This window comes from Apostichopus japonicus, chromosome 1 (assembly GCF_037975245.1).
Source record: "Apostichopus japonicus isolate 1M-3 chromosome 1, ASM3797524v1, whole genome shotgun sequence".
Taxonomy (NCBI): Eukaryota; Metazoa; Echinodermata; class Holothuroidea; order Aspidochirotida; family Stichopodidae; genus Apostichopus; species Apostichopus japonicus.
The window spans coordinates 11101134-11122599 of NC_092561.1; the positions used below are offsets into that span (position 1 = coordinate 11101134).

A 21466-nucleotide genomic window follows, 5' to 3' on the forward strand; every position below is an offset into this window, starting at 1 on the left:
GTTGCACTGAAATGAAACTTGCGTGGGTTCAAATGCAATTCTCCAATCCCCATACAGTATATCTGTTTATTATCTTTTATGTTTGTTTCTACTTTGAACTTTCTATTCAGTTATCCTTGAGAACAGGTAACTTTCTCAGGGATGTTGTGTTATTGCAAAGAGTGATATGTATTGGTGTCTTTGGTCATGATTTACTAGTAGTACTGTAATCTACTGCTGTACTGTGAAAGACTGAGACATGAACTGATGGTGGTCAGTATTTGACTGATGCTCTGTCGTGTACAGTAACTTTTGGTAGTATTCGACTGACACTTTGTAGTGTACATAGTAACTTTTAGTTGTAATCGACTTACACCCTGAAGTGTACAGTAACTTTTGCAATGTGGGAAAGTCTCCATCAACTTGGGAACAGCTCTACCTGTTTACTTCTTACTCATCCTCAATAGTACAGTATAATTTGTAACTTGAACAAAAAACAACATATTTGTCAAGATAATACATGGAGCTCTTGATTGGACTGACAGAACCCTACTGTATAGTCCCCTTCAAAATTGGAAGGGGAGGGGGGGGGGGGGTATTGGGAAGAGGGGATGGAGATAACTCAAAGAAGAAGTACATATTTTTCTGGAAGGGGAAACCCAAGGCACACTATTCACATCAGGACTGTGGAATTACTCAACAGTTTATTATGAGTAATTCACACAGTATAGTAGCAGAGTTAGTCACACCATCTTTGATGTCGGTTTGAGGCTGTCCACCTCCAGCAACTGTGTGTAGCACTCCTTACTATTACTTCATTATAAATCCTACATTCTGCCCAGTTTTTAAACAATGCAAAGCACTTTGTAGATAAAAAACAGAACTAGTTTGAAAACAATTAGGGTAACTATGCAGAATTTTGATCAACATCCTGATATAATTGTTTAAACTGATTAATAGTCAGGCTCCTAATTACCTGTTGCTCTCTTCAGGACCTGTCACAGCCTGTGCAAAGTATTCTTGTTTTGTGATTCAAAGAAAATGCTTACTCAAAATATTTTATAAAAGCATTTTAAATTGATTACAGATAAGGGTTCTATCTTTGATCCTGGGTAGAGATAAGCTACCAATCAAAATTTTAACCTTTTTAGTTAGAAATTTCCACTAAATTAAGTGTATAACCTGTTAAAGGGTGTATTTAATTTTAATTCCTTATAATGGGATTGGGTTGTTGTGACTCACATTTCTGAAGTAGATGATTCAAAGCTGTATTATTTATGGAAATTGCAATGACCTACAGTAGTGTTACCAATCTTTCCAGTGAAAAGAAAGATAAGGTTACTGGTATATGTTTACAGAAATCTGTCACAGTGTACTGTATAATTATAATAAATGATATAGCGCCAAATCAGTAGACAAAAGTCACTGCTCAAGGCGCTTTACAAAGAAAGCAAATGAATTTACAAAATAACAAGTGAAAAGATGGGTCTTAAGTAGACTTTTGAATGTAGAAAGTTTAGAGCATGTTCGAATGTGATCTGGTAACTTGTTCCAGAGATAAGAGCCAGAGTATTCGAAGCTTCTGTAACCATACAGTAGGTCTTCAAGCGTGGTTTAGGAACAGTTAAGTACAGTTTGTTGGAGGAACGAAGTGTGCGAGTTGGAGTATATGGCAAGAAAAGTTGCAACAGGTACGCAGGCTGTTCCAGATGATGAGCACAAAAGGTGAGAAGAAGTAGTTTATACTGAATTCTGTAGCTGATAGGGAGCTAATGAATTTCCTCCAGAAGTGGAGTGGTTAGGCATTTTCTTCCATTCCTTTTCACAATACGGGCAGCGGTGTTTTGGATCTTTTGAAGTTTCTGGATGGTCGAATCAGGAAGGCCGAATAAAAGTGAATTTAGAAAGTCAAGCTTTGGTGTCACAAATGCATGGACCAGTATCTCGCAGTCTTATAGTCAGTAAAAGGTATGGTTAACAACCATTCAGTGTGAGATAAAACATGGAATATTAGTGTTGCGCCGATAATCGTTTTCAATATCGGTATCGGCCGATATTTGCAATATCGGCAGCATATCGGTATCGGTAAAATTTTGCCTAATTGCCGATAACAGCAAGCCGATATTGAACTTTTTTTTCACAGCAGAGCTACTTATTTATACTTGCAATGATTTGTTAATCTGCCCAAGACGATCCATTTCTTTAGCGTCAGTGAAACTCTTATTCATTTTCGATTAATATCCATGGAAACCTGACCCTCCGTAACCTCTAAAACACGTCTACGGCGCGCGAATATAACCAATGACCTTCGTGAACCTTGGCCTACACACAACATTAGTGCAGCATATATACACTGTACTAACCATTCATTTTCTCGTAGGCCTCCGTGAAAACCTTGAACATGATGCAAAACTGCACCGTTCAGTACAGTTAGCTAGCTCTTCGGATCGTGTATGCATGGGGCGCGCAAAGCGGTGACTGTCAGTCACAATCTGAATATTCATTTTGAAGTTGCTTGTTACATTATCTCTGATTGGTTAGCCTTGTAAGTTGTTTGTAAATAAGCCAAGAATCTTGAATGAAGCGGATGACATATTTGAGGGAGGAGCGAGCACTGCAGCTACTGCAAGTTGTGTTATTTCAGCAGTAATAATTTTTGTCCCCCACGTAATACCAGTATCAGAGATGCGGACTGGGTAGGTCAGGGTCGACTACGGAGTTTTACTATCACAGGCGGTATACTACGGTTGCATGGCATGCGCCACATTGGGGATTGGGAAATATTTGCTTTAGAAATGGAATCACCCAGGTCCGTTCAAATCATCAATAGGCAAAAAAAAAAGAAATAACAAGAAAAGTTTTAGGAGAAGGGTGCTACAAATCGTGATTTACTTGAAAACTAATTGTGATCGACAGTTCGTAAACTAATTAATATGCAATTTGGCAAGCATACGTTAACACTGTAGCTACTTGTAAGTCTACGATGTTAAGGCTCACATTTACTGCGTCCATTTTATTATCGTGTGCAGCTCTGTTGTGAAAAAGATTCCGGTTGGGTTTCAATTACCATTCTCTTTTTCAAAACCAGGAAAAAAGTCATTCTTTTCAACTTAGGACAAAAGGAAAACAAAACACCATATTTTGTTGTTTACTTGAAGATTTATTTGTGAATGTATGCATGACTAAAAGTACGATTTTGCCTTTATTTTGTCTGTTAAAAAATATCGGTATCAGTATCGGTATCGGACCGATATTGGGATGATAATATCGGATATCGGCCAAAACCGATATTGGTAATATCGGCGCAACACTATGGAATATTTCTGTTCATCACTAACTTGTCCCCTCTTAATCCAAGCACCCTCAATCTACGCTGCCTCAAGTGACATGTGCAAAGCAAGCGGTTGTGTTTGTTTCTCTATATTAAAGTATCCTTTCCAAATTTGATGATTTTTTCAGGATCTCCTTATGGCCAAGTTTCTGCACTACAATACTATTTACATATTTAGTATATAAAGAATTATGCTATTGTGTGAAAAGTCCAATACAAAGTGAAATGTCAGCACTGTAACTGACAGTTTGTACATTTCTTGGCTGTTTGTGGTTTTCTTTGAACAAGCTTTGCACATGTTACACATGGGAAAGCCTATTACAACTTTTCATATCATGTTACACTTTCTTCACATTGTGAATTCAAATGGTTAACCTGTCACCATGAGGAAACCCACCCTTCCAATGACTTCCTTGATGATGGGTCCCGAGAGAGTGCTTGTCCTCTGACCCAAAATCAAAGCAGACAGCTTTATTTTCACAGAAGAATTTTGAACTTGACCAAACATTAACAAGTTTGGTGTTTTGGTTTGTTTAGTCAGACTATGCATTGGTCTGATTAAATCAAAAATATGTGTGCAAGTGATGATGAAGTGTTTGGTGAGTTGAATGGTGTGTCATTGATATAAAGTTATATAGAGCTGCAATAACAGAAAGATGTCGCATTTGAAACAGAATTAGTCATAGACGGAAGTGATGTCCAATACATCTTGACGAGAGTAACATCATCAACTTAATTGAAATGTTGGTTAAATTGTTGAGTTTGGTCCAGTGTGGAATCCCAGTAAATCCATTAGTTTGTCAAGCTTGACAAACTCTGGTTTGTAAATCAGTACTACTTATTCTAATGAAGTGACTTAGTGACAAAATTGTTTGTTTAATAACATCCATTTTGTGATGAAATCTACAGTAGTAGGATGTATTTATTCCAGGATAATGGTGTTTCTATTGTGTGTAAATGATAAATGTGGGTGTGGTAAACTTGTTGTCTGGAAAATGCAACAGAGTAGTTAGTATTGAAAAACAATCTGCTCTGATAGTATTGCTTTCAATCATCTGTCATATTTCAAGATCACAATTAAAATTTCCAGATCTTCAATATGATGCATATAATTTTTTTAAAAGAGAAATCGATATTAGAATATGATGTTGATCTTTATACAACCCAAACTGTTGTTTGTGACTAAGAAACAAAAAATAGGTCAGCAAGCTTTTATATTGAAAGGAACAAGCTATAACCAGTTGACCAAAGTTGAAAGTGTGTACAGGGGTTCCAAAAAAATTTGATGCTCTAATAAACAAGCACAGATGTAAAGGTGAGAATAACAGTAGCAAGCAGTCCAAGCAGATGTTAATGTAACACAACTGAGTGAAACAGCTGTGTACAGTATAGCTCCGAATGCACATGTTATGTACTTAACCTGTGGTAGAGTGCTTCTGCGTGCACAATACTGCCAATAGTGCCAAAAGCTGAAAGTTATTGCCACTGTCACCCAATGACTCTCCTTAGGTATATTGTAAAGCACTTCTTTGAGTTGATGTTGATATATTTGTATGTGTTAAAATTTAGAAGGGCAAAGCCATTGAGCAGTGTTTACACACAGGAACCATATAACTATTGTAAGAGGAAATTCAAAGTTAACTTGTTATGAATGTTGGGGTATAGACAGTTAATAGCAGTAAAAAGGATACCTCAGACATTAAGGAAGGGCAGATTTGAAACCATGGTACACTTAACAGTATAGCTGTATGGTAACCTTTCATATAGAGACTGTGCCATGAGCGTCTTTTTTGACGGATACCGGCGCATTATAAATGTCCATTATTATTATCATTATTATTATTATATGCCATTTCTTATTGGATTCTCTGAAATTATTTTGAAAAAAAATGTTTTCTATGAGGTCAGTCAATAGGCAACCTCAGCTACTAACATGACAATTTAACAAATTAAAATAGCCCTGATCTTTGTATGTAAATGAGGATATATAACTCTGCCAGTGTAAGAGTTTATTGATCGATGCCATTGAAGTAAAACAGAAAATTCTCAAGATTTTAAGCATTTATTTAACTTGACGTTGCAACAGCAACTGTTTGTGATACATTTAATGGAGACAAAGATTTAGCTGCAAACTTGGAAGCAATTGCTTTAAGTCAAATGAATGTTGAACAGGCAGTCACTCCTTTACATTTAATCAATGTGCATAATTAGCTAATGTTTATTCATAAATAAAATTAGAATTAAGAAAAGACTTGTAAAATGGTCAATCTTTGATGGATTTTGATGGGATTTGCAGCTATTTATATTATTTCTAAGAGTGATTAGGACATTGTTGTTCATAGGTGTCCATAGACTTTTTAGTAAACTTAACGTTGAACAGGTTTCTTACAAAATGCTTCTATTAAGCGAGCCCTGTCATATTCATAATAATTGTATCCTTCAATCTTGGTTACAACCATTCTGCTTCTCCTTAAACTGAATCATTGACTGTTTAATGATTTAATCCCATACAGAAAAAAGTCCATCCCACCAATTCAATGCCACCTTTTGTTTTCATGTAACATGCTGTATAATTTATTAATTTATGCCTAATTTCATTGGTTCTATTTTGATTTTGTTGAACAGCACACTAACTTTTCGATATATAATCCTGTACCTTAGCTTTCTTTAACCTGCCAAGTGCATTATGTACGGTTCTAAATTGTTCGATGCCGTAGAAACACAGCACCAAGTATCATGAGTTTCGCCTCTGTGTCAACTCAATCTGTATCGTTCCCAGGATCAGTCAGCAGGTACATTGCAGGTTTCATTTCCTAGATTGTAAGGAGAAGTGATTCATCAAAATGTCACAAAAGACCAGTCATTCTTCATTCGTGGAAAAGAATGACTGCTTCTGTTTACTTCTTCGCTAACGATTCACGGAGCCCTGTGTTCTTTCGCAGATGTGAGTAATTCTGCTTCATATGAGCAATCCATAAATTAAGACCTGTTCTTTATCAATCTCTAATTGTAGAGGAAGGAAATGTAATGGCCCAGAAGTTTATCGACATCAAGGAAATGAAAATTAGGGGACTATTGAAGTTTGCCAGATCTCGAACGAGCACACTTTTAGAGGCTTGACGTATCTCGGAAAATTAACGCAATGACTTATGCTTTGCAAACAATTGTAACGATTATCCAGATATGGTTTGATATTTTTTGAAGTTTTAATTAGTCTTAGAGGGGGGTTTAATTAGCTCAAACTAGCTCACAAACTGGGGTGATAGATGAATAATCTAATATGTACTGTGACAGGTGTAAACGGTGTCAGTAGTTCAGTGAGTGTGCTTAATTCTCAGAGGCCCACTTGCAAATATGATGGCCAGCATGAGGGGGAAAAAGATATGTTTTGTTAAATGAATAATAAAAAATGTTCACGTCCATTGGTTTACTATTTATGGCATGGTGTGACACCAGAATGTGGTAAGTTTCAACATCAGTAAATGTTTTCCGACCATCTGATAAATCTAGCTACAACAGTACACATCAAAAAGCCTGCAGTGGTGAAACAAAGCTGATCTTATAGTCTTAAACTCATAACCATGCAATTCATTAATAAACTCTGCAAGTTATTCTACACTAACAACCAAAACTTTAAATTCAATCACATGGATAGTCAATTTCCACCAACTTATAAAATTCCTTTTCTTTAAAACTTTTAGATATCATGGTTGATAATCCTTACAAGGAGGGTAGGGGGGGGGGTGGTAGGTTCAGGGGTGACAGTTTGTAATCATGTAATTTCATATTGCCACTAGGAGTTGAAATTTCATACTTTTTGTGTCTTTGCACTCATGGTGGAAGGTTGTCATTGCAAACCATTCAAAAAGTAAGTATATGGGTTAATGTTAAATGAAATGGTGTAGGATTTCAAGTAATATTTGATAAAGCATCATTGTCAAAAGACAATGACGTTTCGATCCTAGCAGGATCTTCTGCAGAGGCTGAATGACAGCTTAAAGTAACAGAAGGGACAAATACACACACAGAATACAGACAGGTTAATGAACATGGTGAACACAAAGAGAGATGTAAGGGGATTAGTAGACAAGGGATGGAGAGAAGAAAGAAACCAACAGGGGGAAGAGGAGAGGTAGGAGATAAACTGTAGAGGGACAAAGAGAGGATTCCTGCTAGGATCAAAACATCAGGCCCACTTACTTTTACACATGTTCTTACACAAGCTCTTTAGTGGATAAGCAGTTTGCTAAAAGTTTTTGTTTTATTGTGGTTGTCAAAAGAACACAGCAAAGAATAGATAAAGATGAACACTAAAAGTACAATCTTTTTTGGCCCTGTTTATTAATGTCCAATCATTTAAGACTTGTTTACTGAAGTCTTTATTCTCATATGTGAATCTACACAATAAAAAAACCTTATGTAGCTATTTAGGGAATGCTGTTCCTCCTTAACATCTCTATCTCATAGGGCATACATGATGCCTGTGTTGGAAAGTACCATAACAAAAAAACAAAAATAAAAAACAGAAGTACTGTACATGGAAAAAGCAGCTTGTGACAGTCTCCTGACAACTTCCGTCAAAGTACTCCTTTCCCATATATGGAAAGCAACCAGCCATACCTCCTGTGCCACAAATCTTCCAGTATGCATACTTGGCAATTGAATGAGTAATGACCACCTCATCCATTATTGATAATTAACTACCCTGGGGAAATTTGACGCAAAGTTTTGGTTTCGCATTGCCTCATTAATGTTTGGTGTCTTGTTTCATTGTTTGTGTGAAAGGTCTGGTTTCAAAATGAAAGGAATGTTTTTGTCGTTTATAATTCATTCATTATATATACTGTCTATGAAATCATTTCTTGGCTTACATTTGGTCATGAATTTTACCAAACCTACAGCGGTTTATTCTAAAGTCTAAACAATATTGCAATCCATCAATTTCAGTACTCGTATCTTCCTAGAGTTTTCTCACCATATGAATAATTACTGAATGACTCCATTCTGTAATTTTTATTCATTGCCTTGACACTATTTCATATTAGAATTAATCACACACAAAAAATTGAAAAGAAAAATATTAACTGGGCTATATTGAGGCTATTGCATTGCTACGTGGAAAACCCAGTAACGAAAAGCTAAGGTTTGATTATCAACTGAGAAATGTTTTAAGGTCATGACAGGGTGCACCAGTATACACTAATTATCATTCAATAACTGGAATCTTCTGTCTATCTTCTGATCCCTGCTGGGTGAGAGCATACATGGAAAGGGGAAGGGTGAATATTTAGGAATCTTGGACATTAATGGCAGATCTAATTCAGAGTTTTAGTGACTAGTGGAGTGAAAATATTGATATACAGAAAAGCCTAATAGGTCTGTCACACTATCTTTGTTTCTTCTACTGGTAGAGGGTGGCAGTGGGGGCCAACTAAAAGGAACAAAGTGGAGGCTTCAAAATTTTGTGGAGATTACTTGCCTAAAGGCAGCCACCTACAGTATACATGCAGTCAAGTTGTTGTTTACATACATTGCGTGTGTACATGTAATGCTATGCAAACAGATAACTACTTGGCATGTGGATTCATCTTAGTGATTACAATGAGTCTATTGAAATTGGTGGAAATCAAAGGTCATTTTAAGGTCAATAAAGGTCAACATCTGAATACCTTACAGACAATGGTAGCTCAAAAATTTTAGCTTGCATCAAGTTCATACAGTATCTGATATGTATACATGTCCACATTCATGAGTGGAAGTATGTTACTGGTAACAACAGTCAAATCTGGAAGATCTTTTGCACAGCTAGTGTCATATTAAATTTTCTTGTGAATAAATTATGGCTAGGAATCACTAAACCTTCTGGCTTTCTGGTTTGGATGTGGTTCGAATTGGAATTTTTTGTGACAAGTCACAAGTTGGAGGGTCATAACCCTGAAGCTCTATTGATTTGGACTTCCTTCCCTTCTGATAGACCTCCTAGTTTTCCCTCTAAGATCATCAAATGGAGTACAGTAAAATATAGACAGGATAAACAGTGACTTCACATTATGCCCTCTTCCCAACATACAGTAAACAGTAAGTCAATTCACCATCTCATTAATTTGATATGTTGACAATGTTGTTAGTCACACATTTCATGGAAATCATTTTTTTTTTTTGTGAAATACATTATATTGATAAATAATTCGTCTTCTGGATCACTAGGTATCCTCAATTGACTTCATAAATAGTTTATTTGGTATCACATAATGGTATGCAAAAATTGGCCAATTGCTACAAAAAAGCAAATGTAGCGAACAGCTTATTGCATGTACGCATGACCATAGTATTTTTTTAGCATTTTATTGGAAGCAAAGTGCATAATCTCAAAAACTCTATACAAAATATGAGGACTGGTCAGCTTTACATGCAAGTCATGAGCCATTTCCTATTTCATGCAATGACCAATAAGTGTTTGGGGTGTAGTCACCACTGGATGGTTATTACTCAGATACTTGGATGCAGTAAACCAAAAAAGTATGCCAAATTTGAAAAATAAGTGTACTGCCTTTCTAACTTTTTAATATATTTTAGAAACTGTCTGTTTTCTGCTGTTTCTATTGAGATTGTAATATGTGTTTTTTTTTTCATTTCTCTCCCCAGTTTTGGCAGCCAGAAACTATGGCATTGACCCTGCCACTGAGCTGGACCTAACAAAGGCCATTTCTTTAGATATCGACAACCTTCATGGGGTGGAACAGGTCCCAGGACTTCATAACAACGCCCCAGCATTCCTGTTTGAAGGTAAAATACATGTAATATCATTGGAGAGGTCTACCGAGAGTAATATTCAGTGTTCAGCATAGTTTACTTTGCTCATCTCTTATGCTGCTGTACTTGTCTACAATCTACAATCTGCATCTTGAAACAACCCTCCAATTCCCTGCTCATTAATGGAGAGCTGGTGAATGTGTGTGATCCGTAATGTAAACAGACTTCCTTTTTCATGATCCGTAATGATCCGTAATGTAATCACAGACTTCCTTTTCTTTTTCTTTTTTTGGAACAACTATCTAAGTACTGAATTTTGTACCCTCATGTTTACGGTGGATAAACAAGAAAAGTTCAATCACTTCTTGACTGAAGTTAACCTGATACCTATGCAAATTATGAAATTAATGCAATGAATATCTCAGTAACTGGTATAGAGGCATCAAATTGCATTTTATTTCTTTATTATACGGAAATGCAGAGAAACTGTTGATAATAAAAACAGTTACCAAAGATTCTTTTTATATTTTATTGAGCGAACTCAGCAAAGTATAATTGCCTAGTTAGTGAGTATTTATACTGTGCTAGAGAAAATATAGTCAGAAAATCTTAGATGAGCCCTTGAATGAGATAAAAGCTTTTCAAAAGTCGGCAACGAAAACCCATTTATGCACTGCTGTTAACAGTAATGCTTTGTTATTGCTCAACAGTTGAACATAATTTGAGCTACTATGTGTTTTGTATAGTCTTCCAATTACAGGAAAAAAACTAATTTAATATTCTGTAAACGTTTGCAATGTTTGACAGGTACCACAAGGAATGTGATGTTGGATGATTCCTACATGATGAAGCTCATGAATATGTTATCAACTGGTACAGAATTCACTATGATGGTCTCCTTCCTGCAAGATAAAAAGAACAGCGGTAGCATCATTTGCATATCCAAGGATCATAACAGGTAAACATATTATAAATCAATGTCATTGAACCTGTATCACAGTGCTCACACAGTAGAATTCTCACTTACAGGTCATCAGAAGATTGCCTCCAAATTTGAGCTTGCTAAAACTTGCTGAAAGTTTTCAAGAGTACTCTCCTAGAGGTTCTGATTATCAAGATTAATCATCAAAGAATACAAAGTTTACAACTAATTGTCTCGATAAGGGAAACACGTTTCGAGAGTGGCAATGTAATGGTTCTTTGAGTTTGAACATGTGTGACCATTATTTGACTTTTCTAGCATATCTGACAATATCTGACAATACTGATGAGGTTTAAACTCCTTTGATGTTAGTGTGGACTATGAGTGTGATCTCTTTATATAATTTGAACAAGGATTGGGTCAAGTTAATGTTTGTTAATTGGATAAAAATGAAGCATTATGCACAGGCATTGATCTATATATCAAACATGTCACATCATTCACCTGAGACTTCAAGAGCCTGTTTCCTCATCTGTCTGTCATTGCGAAGTGATAGTTAATAGTCATTTTATGCATGTTTCCTTTCAATCCAATGTTTGATCACTTTCAGTAAGACCTGGAAGTCCTTCATCATCCTGTTTTTCTGACATTCTGAGGTAGTTTGGAAAGTTTGCTTCCTGCTTGAAGTTACAAGTCATGTTTGTCCAATTTAATATTTCAAAACTTAAAATCCCCATCGGGACTTTGCATTTATTTTTCAATCACGGCATTAATTGGTTGAAACCAATTCAAAAGAATTCCTATAAACGGTTGTTAAACTACAGTATACATGTTGCATATGGTCAAATATAGAAGTTAGTTTGGCTCATTTCTGTGTGCATTGATATAATCCAAGAAGATGCTTCAGAATGCTCTGAAACAGCAGGCATCTTACTCTCTGAAAACTGAGTTTTGTTCAAGTTTTAAAAGGATAGTTTAGGGGTAATATGTTACCTTCAACTGTGGACTAGAAATAAATAGTTGACATTTCTCAAATTTGCACCAAAGGGGACCTTGAAGCAAACATGTGTGATTTTGTAAGGGTGCAGTATAGATTGCTCTTCTTAAAATACCCAAATCAGAAAGTTTTGGAGAGTCCTAGGTCATAAAGTAAGATAGTTAAGTTGTCTCAATCTTTTTTTCATTTCCTTTCTTTTTTTCGTTGCAGGTATATGGACCTGTTTGTCAGCACCAGGAATGGCCAGATTAAATTTTACTATTCTCATGATGGAGTTGTGAGGTCTGAATCATTTGAAGTTGATCTGACGCCCAACGAGTGGCATCAGGTCGCCATCACTATCAGCGGTCAAGAGGTCACTTTGCACTTGGACTGTGAAGAGGCCATCAATGTGCGGATACCTGAACCGGATTTAACCTTCAGCAAACGAGATTTGGGATTGTGGTTGGGACAGAGAGGATCAGAAAAGGCATTGTACAAGGTGAATTCTTAGTGCTAGTTTGCCAGGAGGGTCCACTTGGGCATTAGATGGGTTTCTACAATGTATATCAAAAGTCACATATATCATGTATGAGAAGGTATGCAGATAGCTCATTAAAATTGGCTTCTCTTATTTGTGGTAGTATGATGATACATGATGAAAGTTGTCTGACTAGAGCTAAACAAGTGTTATGTGTTTCGTTTGTTATGTGTTTTGTTAATCATGGGAGAGTAATTAATAAAAAACTATATTCTGATATCTTGGTTTTTGGAAGTCAAAACAACTGCAACATTAACTTCTTGTTTTTGCCTCCCTCCTCCCCAGAAATATCTTCTTCATGGAATATTGATATCTTATTTTGCTACTCACTCACTTTTCCTCTTCATTACATTGTTAACCATTCCTAAACCATGTAAAAAGTCTGCAATATCTTAGGAGTGTTACAATGAATTGAAAATATTTTTTACTTTTTGCATCGCATTCAAAGCATCCTGTATCAATTACTATCATACCAAAACCCAATTCTGAAATGCTTTTTTCTTTTGATTTGATTTTGAGTAACAGGGTTACTTGCAGGATGCTAAGATTATTGCTGGTACTCATGGTTTTGTGGCGCAGTGCCCATCAGCCGCCAGGGAGTGCCCAACTTGCGGTGAATACATGGACCTGGTTGGCTTAGTGGCTACACTGGAGAAGAAAGTTAAAACTATGGAATTCCAGGTAACAAAATATCAGTCAAATTTCAAAACTTTATACTCTCTTCAGTAAAATAACTCAATGCCGGCAAATATTTGCAATGTCTCTGCTATGAATATTCATGAAGTCTGCTATCAATCATTGTTATATACTAGTATAAACTATATATATACTGTATATATATATATATATATATACTGTATATATATATATATATATATATATATACTGTATATATATATATATATATATATATACTGTATATACTAGTATATATATAGTTTATACTATATTATTATACTGTATATATACTAGTTTATACTAGTAATAATAGAGGTCTTTAACTGTAGCTGGTGGTTCTTATCATTTGTCCTATTTATACATGATGATTTGTTCAGCTAACTAAGCTAGTTCTAAGAAAGACCTGTTTTTCCATTCACTTGAATTCTCTATCTGTGGACGTTAACTGTCAGCCTCAGGGTTTGAGGTATATGTGGATGACAATACAGGCAACTTATTTGTGTGGAATACTTATAATATATATATCATTGTCTTTGTCTGGAATACACATTGATTAAACATCTTACATGGTATGAAGAACAATCTGAGGCTTTATCTATTCATTTACAAAAACTCCCCCTCCCTTCCCCTCCTTCCCCCTCCCTCCCCCTCCCTCCCTCCCCCTCCCTCCCTCCTTAAACCCCATTTCACCATCTCAAACAAAAGTTTAGTTCCTGATATTACAAAACAATCCAAAATGTCACTCTCCGTCTAAAATCAGTAAGTTATAATTCTTCATATTGTAACGCCTTTACATGTTATGACAACTCTCCTAATGTTGTTTAAAACAGATGTCACTTAGATCTGGTTTAAATTATGCCTCTGGTTTGATTCTTAACATTGTTAGAATTCTTTTGTGGAAACTGAAACGTTTGAAAATTGGTCTGCATATCCAAAGAAACTGTTATTGAAGCTGGTATTCATGGATAGTATGAACATGTTACATGGTTAATTGTATGACTATAAACATATTGAATAACATAACAACCAAAATATGGCTATTATTGAAATTAATTCCATATGATTTTTATGATGGATACGTGAGAAAGAGTCTGTTTTTGACAGATTTATGTTGGAAATCAATATCTCCCTTGGAATGTGCTACCACACAGAACAGAACTATGTGCATGCTTGACTATTTGAGAGAGGATGTTAATGAATAACATTGCGTGCCTCAAACTGAAGCACACAGACAGCCTAACATACCAACCAATTGTATCATTGATGATTGTGCTGGGATATATGCATATTCCTATATTTGAAATTTTAAAACTGAAGTACTAATTACAGGCTCATGGGATACTTAACACAGAGCTGTGCCTAGTAGGGAACCAAACATTTCCATTCATGAGATGGTTTTAGCTGATGAAGCTAACAGACCCTCACCAGGAAAACTTATCATTAATTTATTAATTATTCCATTAGCTACTGACAAATTAGCCTTCAGACTTTTCTAACAGCTGTATTATTACAGAGATGAAGCCAGATTAGCATAGCCACAAATTTTCTTAGTCATTTGAAAATAAATATATGATGTTACTTATCATATAAAGGCAATGTACAGATTGAATTCAATTGTGATCACAATGAATACACGAAGGTGATAAATTCTATTGACGTTCTTCTTCCACAGCTCGCTGGAGCCCTTAATAGACTGGATCATGTGGAAAGTTGTGAATGTGTCAAGCATTGTGAATACAACGGCCAAAGCTATGCTCATGGAGACAAGTGGATGGAAGCTTGTACCTCTTGTACATGCACGGTAAAGGAAAAAATCATGTTACATGTTTAAGAATTAAATTATATAATTAGCTTAAATTTCCTCTGTTCCCCCCCCCCCCGGCCCCCATTTTGATACTTGTAGGGGTCACATATTGTTGCAAGCCATCCTTTAAAGTGACAGTGCTATAAGTAGTCTGCTGATAGTATGGTAGTGTGTATATTTGTTGCATACAGTTGCAGTGCATAATGCACTACATTTAACTTTTATAGGTTAGGCAGCTTCTATATGTCTGTTCTTTGTATAGTTAACAGTATGTATTTGTAAATATCTAAAATCATATTTTGGATGTTTATGTTTTTCAGGGTGGAGAAGTGGTCTGTGCACCTGCTGTCTGTGAACCAGTGTACTGTAAGAATCCAGTTTATCAAGATGGCGAATGCTGTCCATCATGTCTCAGTAAGTGCCCATTTAAACACTCTTTCAAACTTCCAAAATTTAATCTTATCCTCACTTTATGACTCTCCTGATTTATTGTTTTACTTCTACCATACTAATAGGTAACTATTTTCAGTGTTGTTCATGTTGGCTCTTGCAAACTACCCACTCCCCCCCCCCCTTCTTCCTTCTGTCTGTTACCATGATAGATTGGCAGATGTCAGTGACTATGGTTGTGTATGTAATTCAATATTTATTCAAGTGGTACATGGTTTGGCAATATAAGAAGACCACATTATGTAGTCAGCCTAATGGCAGGTGTGGTCATAAAGTTAAAATACCACAGTGAAGAGGTAACATTGACATAGGCTCTAATTGACAGCATTATGAGCTACCCAAAGCTTTGTGAATTTTATTGTCACGGAGCATTCATCATCACTCCTTCATATGTTAATTTGCCCAACTGTAAGTACCACAAGTTCCAGGTCATGACCTGCTAGACTTTTAGCTCTGAGAGGTCAGTCTGTGTGATCAGTGGTTTCCATTTGCATTGTACATTTCTCCAAAGCTGTAAAAAGTTGAAACTTTGCTTAACTGAGTCAAATTTACAAAGCATTCACAGTTCACTTGACAACTGAAGTGAGTTGGATGGATGCCAAAGGAATAGGATATTGTGCTGTACCAAACTTAACCGAAAAATTCACTTTTCTACCTTTGAAGGAAACTGTTCTGCTTCGAATGGGGCTGTGATTCACCACAATGAATATTACTACCAGAAGAATCGTGGCACCTTCTGCTCCAAGTACCAGTGTCAGGTAAGTGCAATCATCAGAAGGATGAAACTTAAAACATTCAGTTAGTTCTATCAGTTTATTACAAGTCAGTTACCTCTCTGGATTTCAATTTTGAAGAAGATTTCAGTTTTGAAGAAGTTGTAAAGCTGAACTATGAATTAACTTTGGAGACATTGTAGGATTTATTTAGTACTCTGGTAGTCTGTGTTGTGTAAAACATTTTGCACTTTTGGTTGGGAATGAACCTAGTCACTAGATTGCAATTTGTTTCACTTCCTTACAGTGAGTTAATTCAATCTTCATTACTATGTAATAGAAGAAACAGGGCTTCACGTAAGATTGTAGATGTATATGGAATATCTATCATCAAGGGACAAATAATTTTAGGGACAATGATTGCACATGTGCGTCAAATTTAAGGGCAGGATGGTCCAAATTGTAAACTTTGAAAGGACAGTGATGGTGAAATGAATTTCCCAGCTGTTGTCTACAATACGTCAATATGCAGCTTTTAGGTAGCTATTGCATCTTAGTTTTCAAATTATTATGATACAATTTGGTATATTCTCCACCATTTATTTCCCTGAGGTAACTATTATATTGTTCAGTATGATTGCTATGAATTATTTCTTCACACCCTCAAATATGTAATCATCTTGACAATTTGCTTGATTTTATGAAGACAATGATTTTAGCACATACATTTTATATGCTAATTAGGTTAGTCCTGGGTGTATCTGCTTTGGTCATCTTCTAGCTTTGTGTAAATGGTAATAATTTTATTAGGCAAGTAACATATTTTCCCTAGGTTCTCAACATTATTTGTACTGTATTTTCTGTAGTCATATAGTTGTATGAAGGGAGATGCTTTCATACCGACACAGCTAGCTTGTGTTAAACCATACACTACTACATATGAAATGTTGGAGTCTGTAAACCTCTTTGAGCATGGGATACTGGTATAATGTTCTTTGGGGTTCAAAGTTTCACCGTATATTTGTTTTAAAGGTAACCATAGGTAGCTAACACATGACTGTAATGATGAGTGTTTTCTTGTTATTGATTTCAAGGAGTTGTTAAACTGTTCTCTCGACAGGATGGAACTAAGAGACAGATATCACAGGACCCTATCTCCTCAGTGTGTACCACACCCAGCTGTCCAGCTAATCAGAGATTCAGCATCCCTGGTAGCTGCTGTCAATTCTGTGAAGGTGTGTATGTATTGCTACTGCTTTGTGGTTTGTATTTTATGCAAATCTGGATACTCTGCTTGAACGTTTAGTGATAAATAAAGTCCCAGACAGTTCTGTTAGTCCACGACGGTGACACCGAATGAAATTAAGGAATTGCTTGACTTTAGTAGATACACGAGTTTACTGTAGTTGATTTATTGTTTATGTACTCACTAATGAACAGCACAGTGTGTAAATGGTTGAAATTATGAAGAAGTCTTAGTTATATTTGAAGGCTATCCAAATATGTCAATACACCCTTTGTTTGAACACTAAAATTGCAACCGCTCTGGACTGCATATATGCCTACCACGTACACTTAGGGCCCGCTACAGATACTCATTTGTGCCTAATTCTATCCATATATTTAATACACAAGTGAGAAGATAAGTTACTTATTTGTAGGATTTGCTGTATATATGTTTGTATTACTGTATGTGTATCGCAGTCTATTGATACTTACACTATTGTTTTTCTTTTTTTCTTTTCTTTTTTTATTTAAGACCTGTGCAAGCCAAATTTCCAATTGTGGACAATAAATTCAAATTCAAAATTCAATATTATATGAATGAATGAGTTAAAGTTATGCCCTAAAAGTTAAAACATATTTTATAAAGTTCCTTAGTGTAATAGCTTATCCTATAAGTGTAGTTGTATATCATTGTTTTATCCATTAATGACTCTGCTTTTTTCTTTAACCTTAAATTTTTCACAGGTCACGATTTCTGCAATGCTGAAAACTTGTGTACCGCACCAAAGATCTGTCTCTCTCACTCTACCTACCACGAATGTGTCTGTCCTGGAGGATTTAAAGGAGTAGGAGATACCTGTGTGGATGTCAATGAATGTGCAGAGGGCTCTGATGCAGTCATGCACTGCCAGGAAGGAACCATTTGTGTCAATATCCAGGGCTCATACAGATGTGACTGTCTACCTGGTTATTCAAGGGCTAGTGATACCCATTGCACCAGTAAGTTTCATCAATTCCTTGTACACCCTTTTCTCTACCCACTGGGGCTAAAGGTATCTTCAACTGTAAAGGATATCTGTTGGGACCAGATGTAAACTTATTCAATTGCAAAAATTTATATAACTTGGGAGTTTTATTAATGTTAATAAATTAGTAAGTAAATTTCTGAGTGCAATTATTTGTTTATCAGGGTAATGAAAAAAATTGAATCTTGTTAAAGTTTATTTGTATATTTCAGTGTAAACCCCATCCCACTCCAAAACCCACTCCTACCCCACTCTCACCCCACCCTCATCCCAACTCACCCTCATCCCACTCTCACCCTCATCCCATCCCACTTCTACCCCCATCCTACACCCACCAAGCATAACATGGCATGTGCTATTTACCTACTGCTATGCTGTAGTTGATGGGAGCAGTTACAGTTTTGAAAGTTTGATACATTGTCAAAATATACAATTGATCAGTGAACCATGCTATATGATAAGTTCATATATCTTTTCCTTTGTCTACGATAGGGATCGATGAGTGCTCCCAAGGAGGCCATAACTGTTCTGCTGATGCTACTTGTGTTGATGCCGTAGACGGTTTCTCTTGCGTCTGTAACGATGGTTTCATTGGCAATGGAGAAACTTGTATACGTAAGTTATTTTGCAGCATTTTAGGTGTAATAAAATGATGATGATGATTAGGATAGAGCATTGGTTCTCAACTAAAGCATCGTTATGCTTCCATTATAGACACAAAGTAACCTGTTCCTAACTCCACACTCTCTGCTGGTACTATTGTGTAGCTAATAATCACATAATCATGACCATACACATCATTGCCAAACTTTTAGTCATTTCACAGATAACAGGCCAAAATGGGCCACGTGGGGAAAATTAGTTGGAGCGAAGGGTCACACAGAACTATAATCTCACTGTAACTAGATTGAGCAATTTATACATCAGGCCAATAGGGTTCTTAAGGTTCAAGGGCTGCACACCGGATTAGTTCAAGGTCCAGACCAACTTTTGTTGGGCCCCTGTTAAGGACCACTAGCAAAGTGACAAAAGCTTACAAATACACGAGTTGTGAAAACAGATGGGACAGGTGGATTAATTAATTAATAAGGAGATGTAATTTAAGAAAGTAACGGCAAAAATACAAAGGTGCAACCATTTAACTGCAAATATATTGTAACAAAAATGCTAACTTTCATGTTAGGTGATGTTACCTTTACAGTAAGGGAAAATGTAACATTTCAGTCATCTGTTGAAGAAATAATACAAACAGCGATATGTTCATTTAATTCAAATGTTTCATATTACATGGTTTTCTTTATACAGCTGAATGCTTCCCTCCTTGTCAGAATGGTGGACAGTGTGAACTATCCGGGGGATGTACATGTCCTAGAGGCTTTAAAGGAAAACAATGTCAGAATGGTAAGCAGAAATTCAAATGTATGTATGTATGTATTTTAGATCCTCCTGCAAGCAGGAACTCGCAAAGAAGCCTCATTGGCTTATCAAAGCAAGCTGACTGAAGTCAGTCTCTTACATTCATATTTAACGTCCATGTTTATGAATTGTCAATTTTCAACAACTCTGTAACTGGACGACATACATTAATTTTGGAGTGACCGAACTCGGGACCTTATGATTGAAAGGCACGGGTGTTAACCACTGAGCTAACACTCCTAAAATAGTTAAAGATGGTCACACAATCAGTACTGGTTTTTCTCCATTTTTCAGTTTGTCAAGAGTTACCAATCGTATACAAACTATTTCATGAACAGTGTTCTGACTGACCACATGATACCAAACATGAAGACACCAAATATTTCATGTTTAATTGTGATATGGGATGACACACTGTGTGATGCTGCAGCTCGTTATCTATCAGTTTGTCTGCTTAATAGAAGTAAAACACTATTTTACAATAAAGAAACAATAAGTACTCTGTACATTTTAAAGAAGTTTTAAGGATTCTTGTTTTTTCCCTATAATTGTTCATTTGTTTTCAGCTTCTTTCGTTTTAGCTAAGCATATTTGATATACATTATTCCATTTTTCAAGTTAAAGGAAACATTGCCTCTGATTTTTACTAAGCATGAGGCAGATATGGAATTTTTTTTCATATTGACAATAACATGTATGCGAGCCAATAAATGGGATGGAGAAAGAAAATGGAGAATGATTGATTGATAGAAATGTTGATTGATACTTTTGTAAAGATGTAAATTATGTGTTGTCTAGATCACTTAATGTTGTGAATGATTGGATAGTTACAGTAGATTACTATTTGCAGAATTACAAAGACATCACATCATGATTAGAAGCTATGAATATATTAAAACTCTCCATATACAGAAGGTACATATATGTATTTTATGTATGTATTTTAGATCCTCCTGCAAGCAGGAACTCGCGAAGAAGCCTCATTGGCTTATCAAAGCCGCAAGCTGACCGAAGTCAGTCTCTTAGATTCATATTTAACGTCCATGATTATGAATTGTCAATTGTCAACTACTCTGTAACTGGACGACATGCATTAATCTTGGAGTGACTCGAATTTGGGACCTTATGATTGAAAGGCACCGGCATTAACCACTGAGCTAACACTCATATAATATATCATCCTATATATGTTAAAGCAGATGGTTGCATTTCATTCTAGCTTCAAAGTTCTTGTCAGGAATCACTCTTCTCATTACACCCTTACAATTGAAGTAGGTGTGGCCATTACTTCTCTGTAAGTTGGTTTGACTTTTGAAATAAGACATTTTTCTCAGGGATTTAGACATCGATTCTGGCCTAATGCAACAAAACTGAAGTTCTGTTTTCAAGTTTATTCAATGCTTAAATACCTTGTGGAATAATTTGGAAGCTTTGTCTATTAAATTCTTTACTCAAACTTGTTTACCTTTCCCTAGATGTGGATGAATGTGAACGCCAAATTGATGATTGCACAGGAAACTCTCAATGTGTAAATCTGGTGGGAAGTTTCCACTGCGAATGTAACGTAGGCTTCGGGAGGACAGGAGCCATCACCGACAACGGGGAGAGCTGCGTAGGTAAGAAAGAAACAACACCTGTGGTTGCTTCTTCC

At 36.0% G+C, this 21466-nt stretch overlaps 1 protein-coding gene across 1 annotated transcript in view; it reads left to right on the forward strand.

The window, feature by feature from the left end:
* The window catches only part of LOC139967269 (protein kinase C-binding protein NELL2-like), a 33167-nt gene that overhangs the window by 4823 nt on the left and 6878 nt on the right, over window positions 1-21466 (forward strand). The window contains exons 2-13 of the mRNA XM_071970873.1: window positions 9956-10096; window positions 10871-11021; window positions 12193-12463; window positions 13028-13183; window positions 14853-14981; window positions 15305-15398; window positions 16098-16192; window positions 17268-17382; window positions 18119-18373; window positions 18892-19014; window positions 19705-19800; window positions 21291-21431. Coding sequence (XP_071826974.1) covers window positions 9956-10096; window positions 10871-11021; window positions 12193-12463; window positions 13028-13183; window positions 14853-14981; window positions 15305-15398; window positions 16098-16192; window positions 17268-17382; window positions 18119-18373; window positions 18892-19014; window positions 19705-19800; window positions 21291-21431 — 1767 coding nt within the window. The remainder of the gene's footprint in view (window positions 1-9955; window positions 10097-10870; window positions 11022-12192; window positions 12464-13027; window positions 13184-14852; window positions 14982-15304; window positions 15399-16097; window positions 16193-17267; window positions 17383-18118; window positions 18374-18891; window positions 19015-19704; window positions 19801-21290; window positions 21432-21466) is intronic.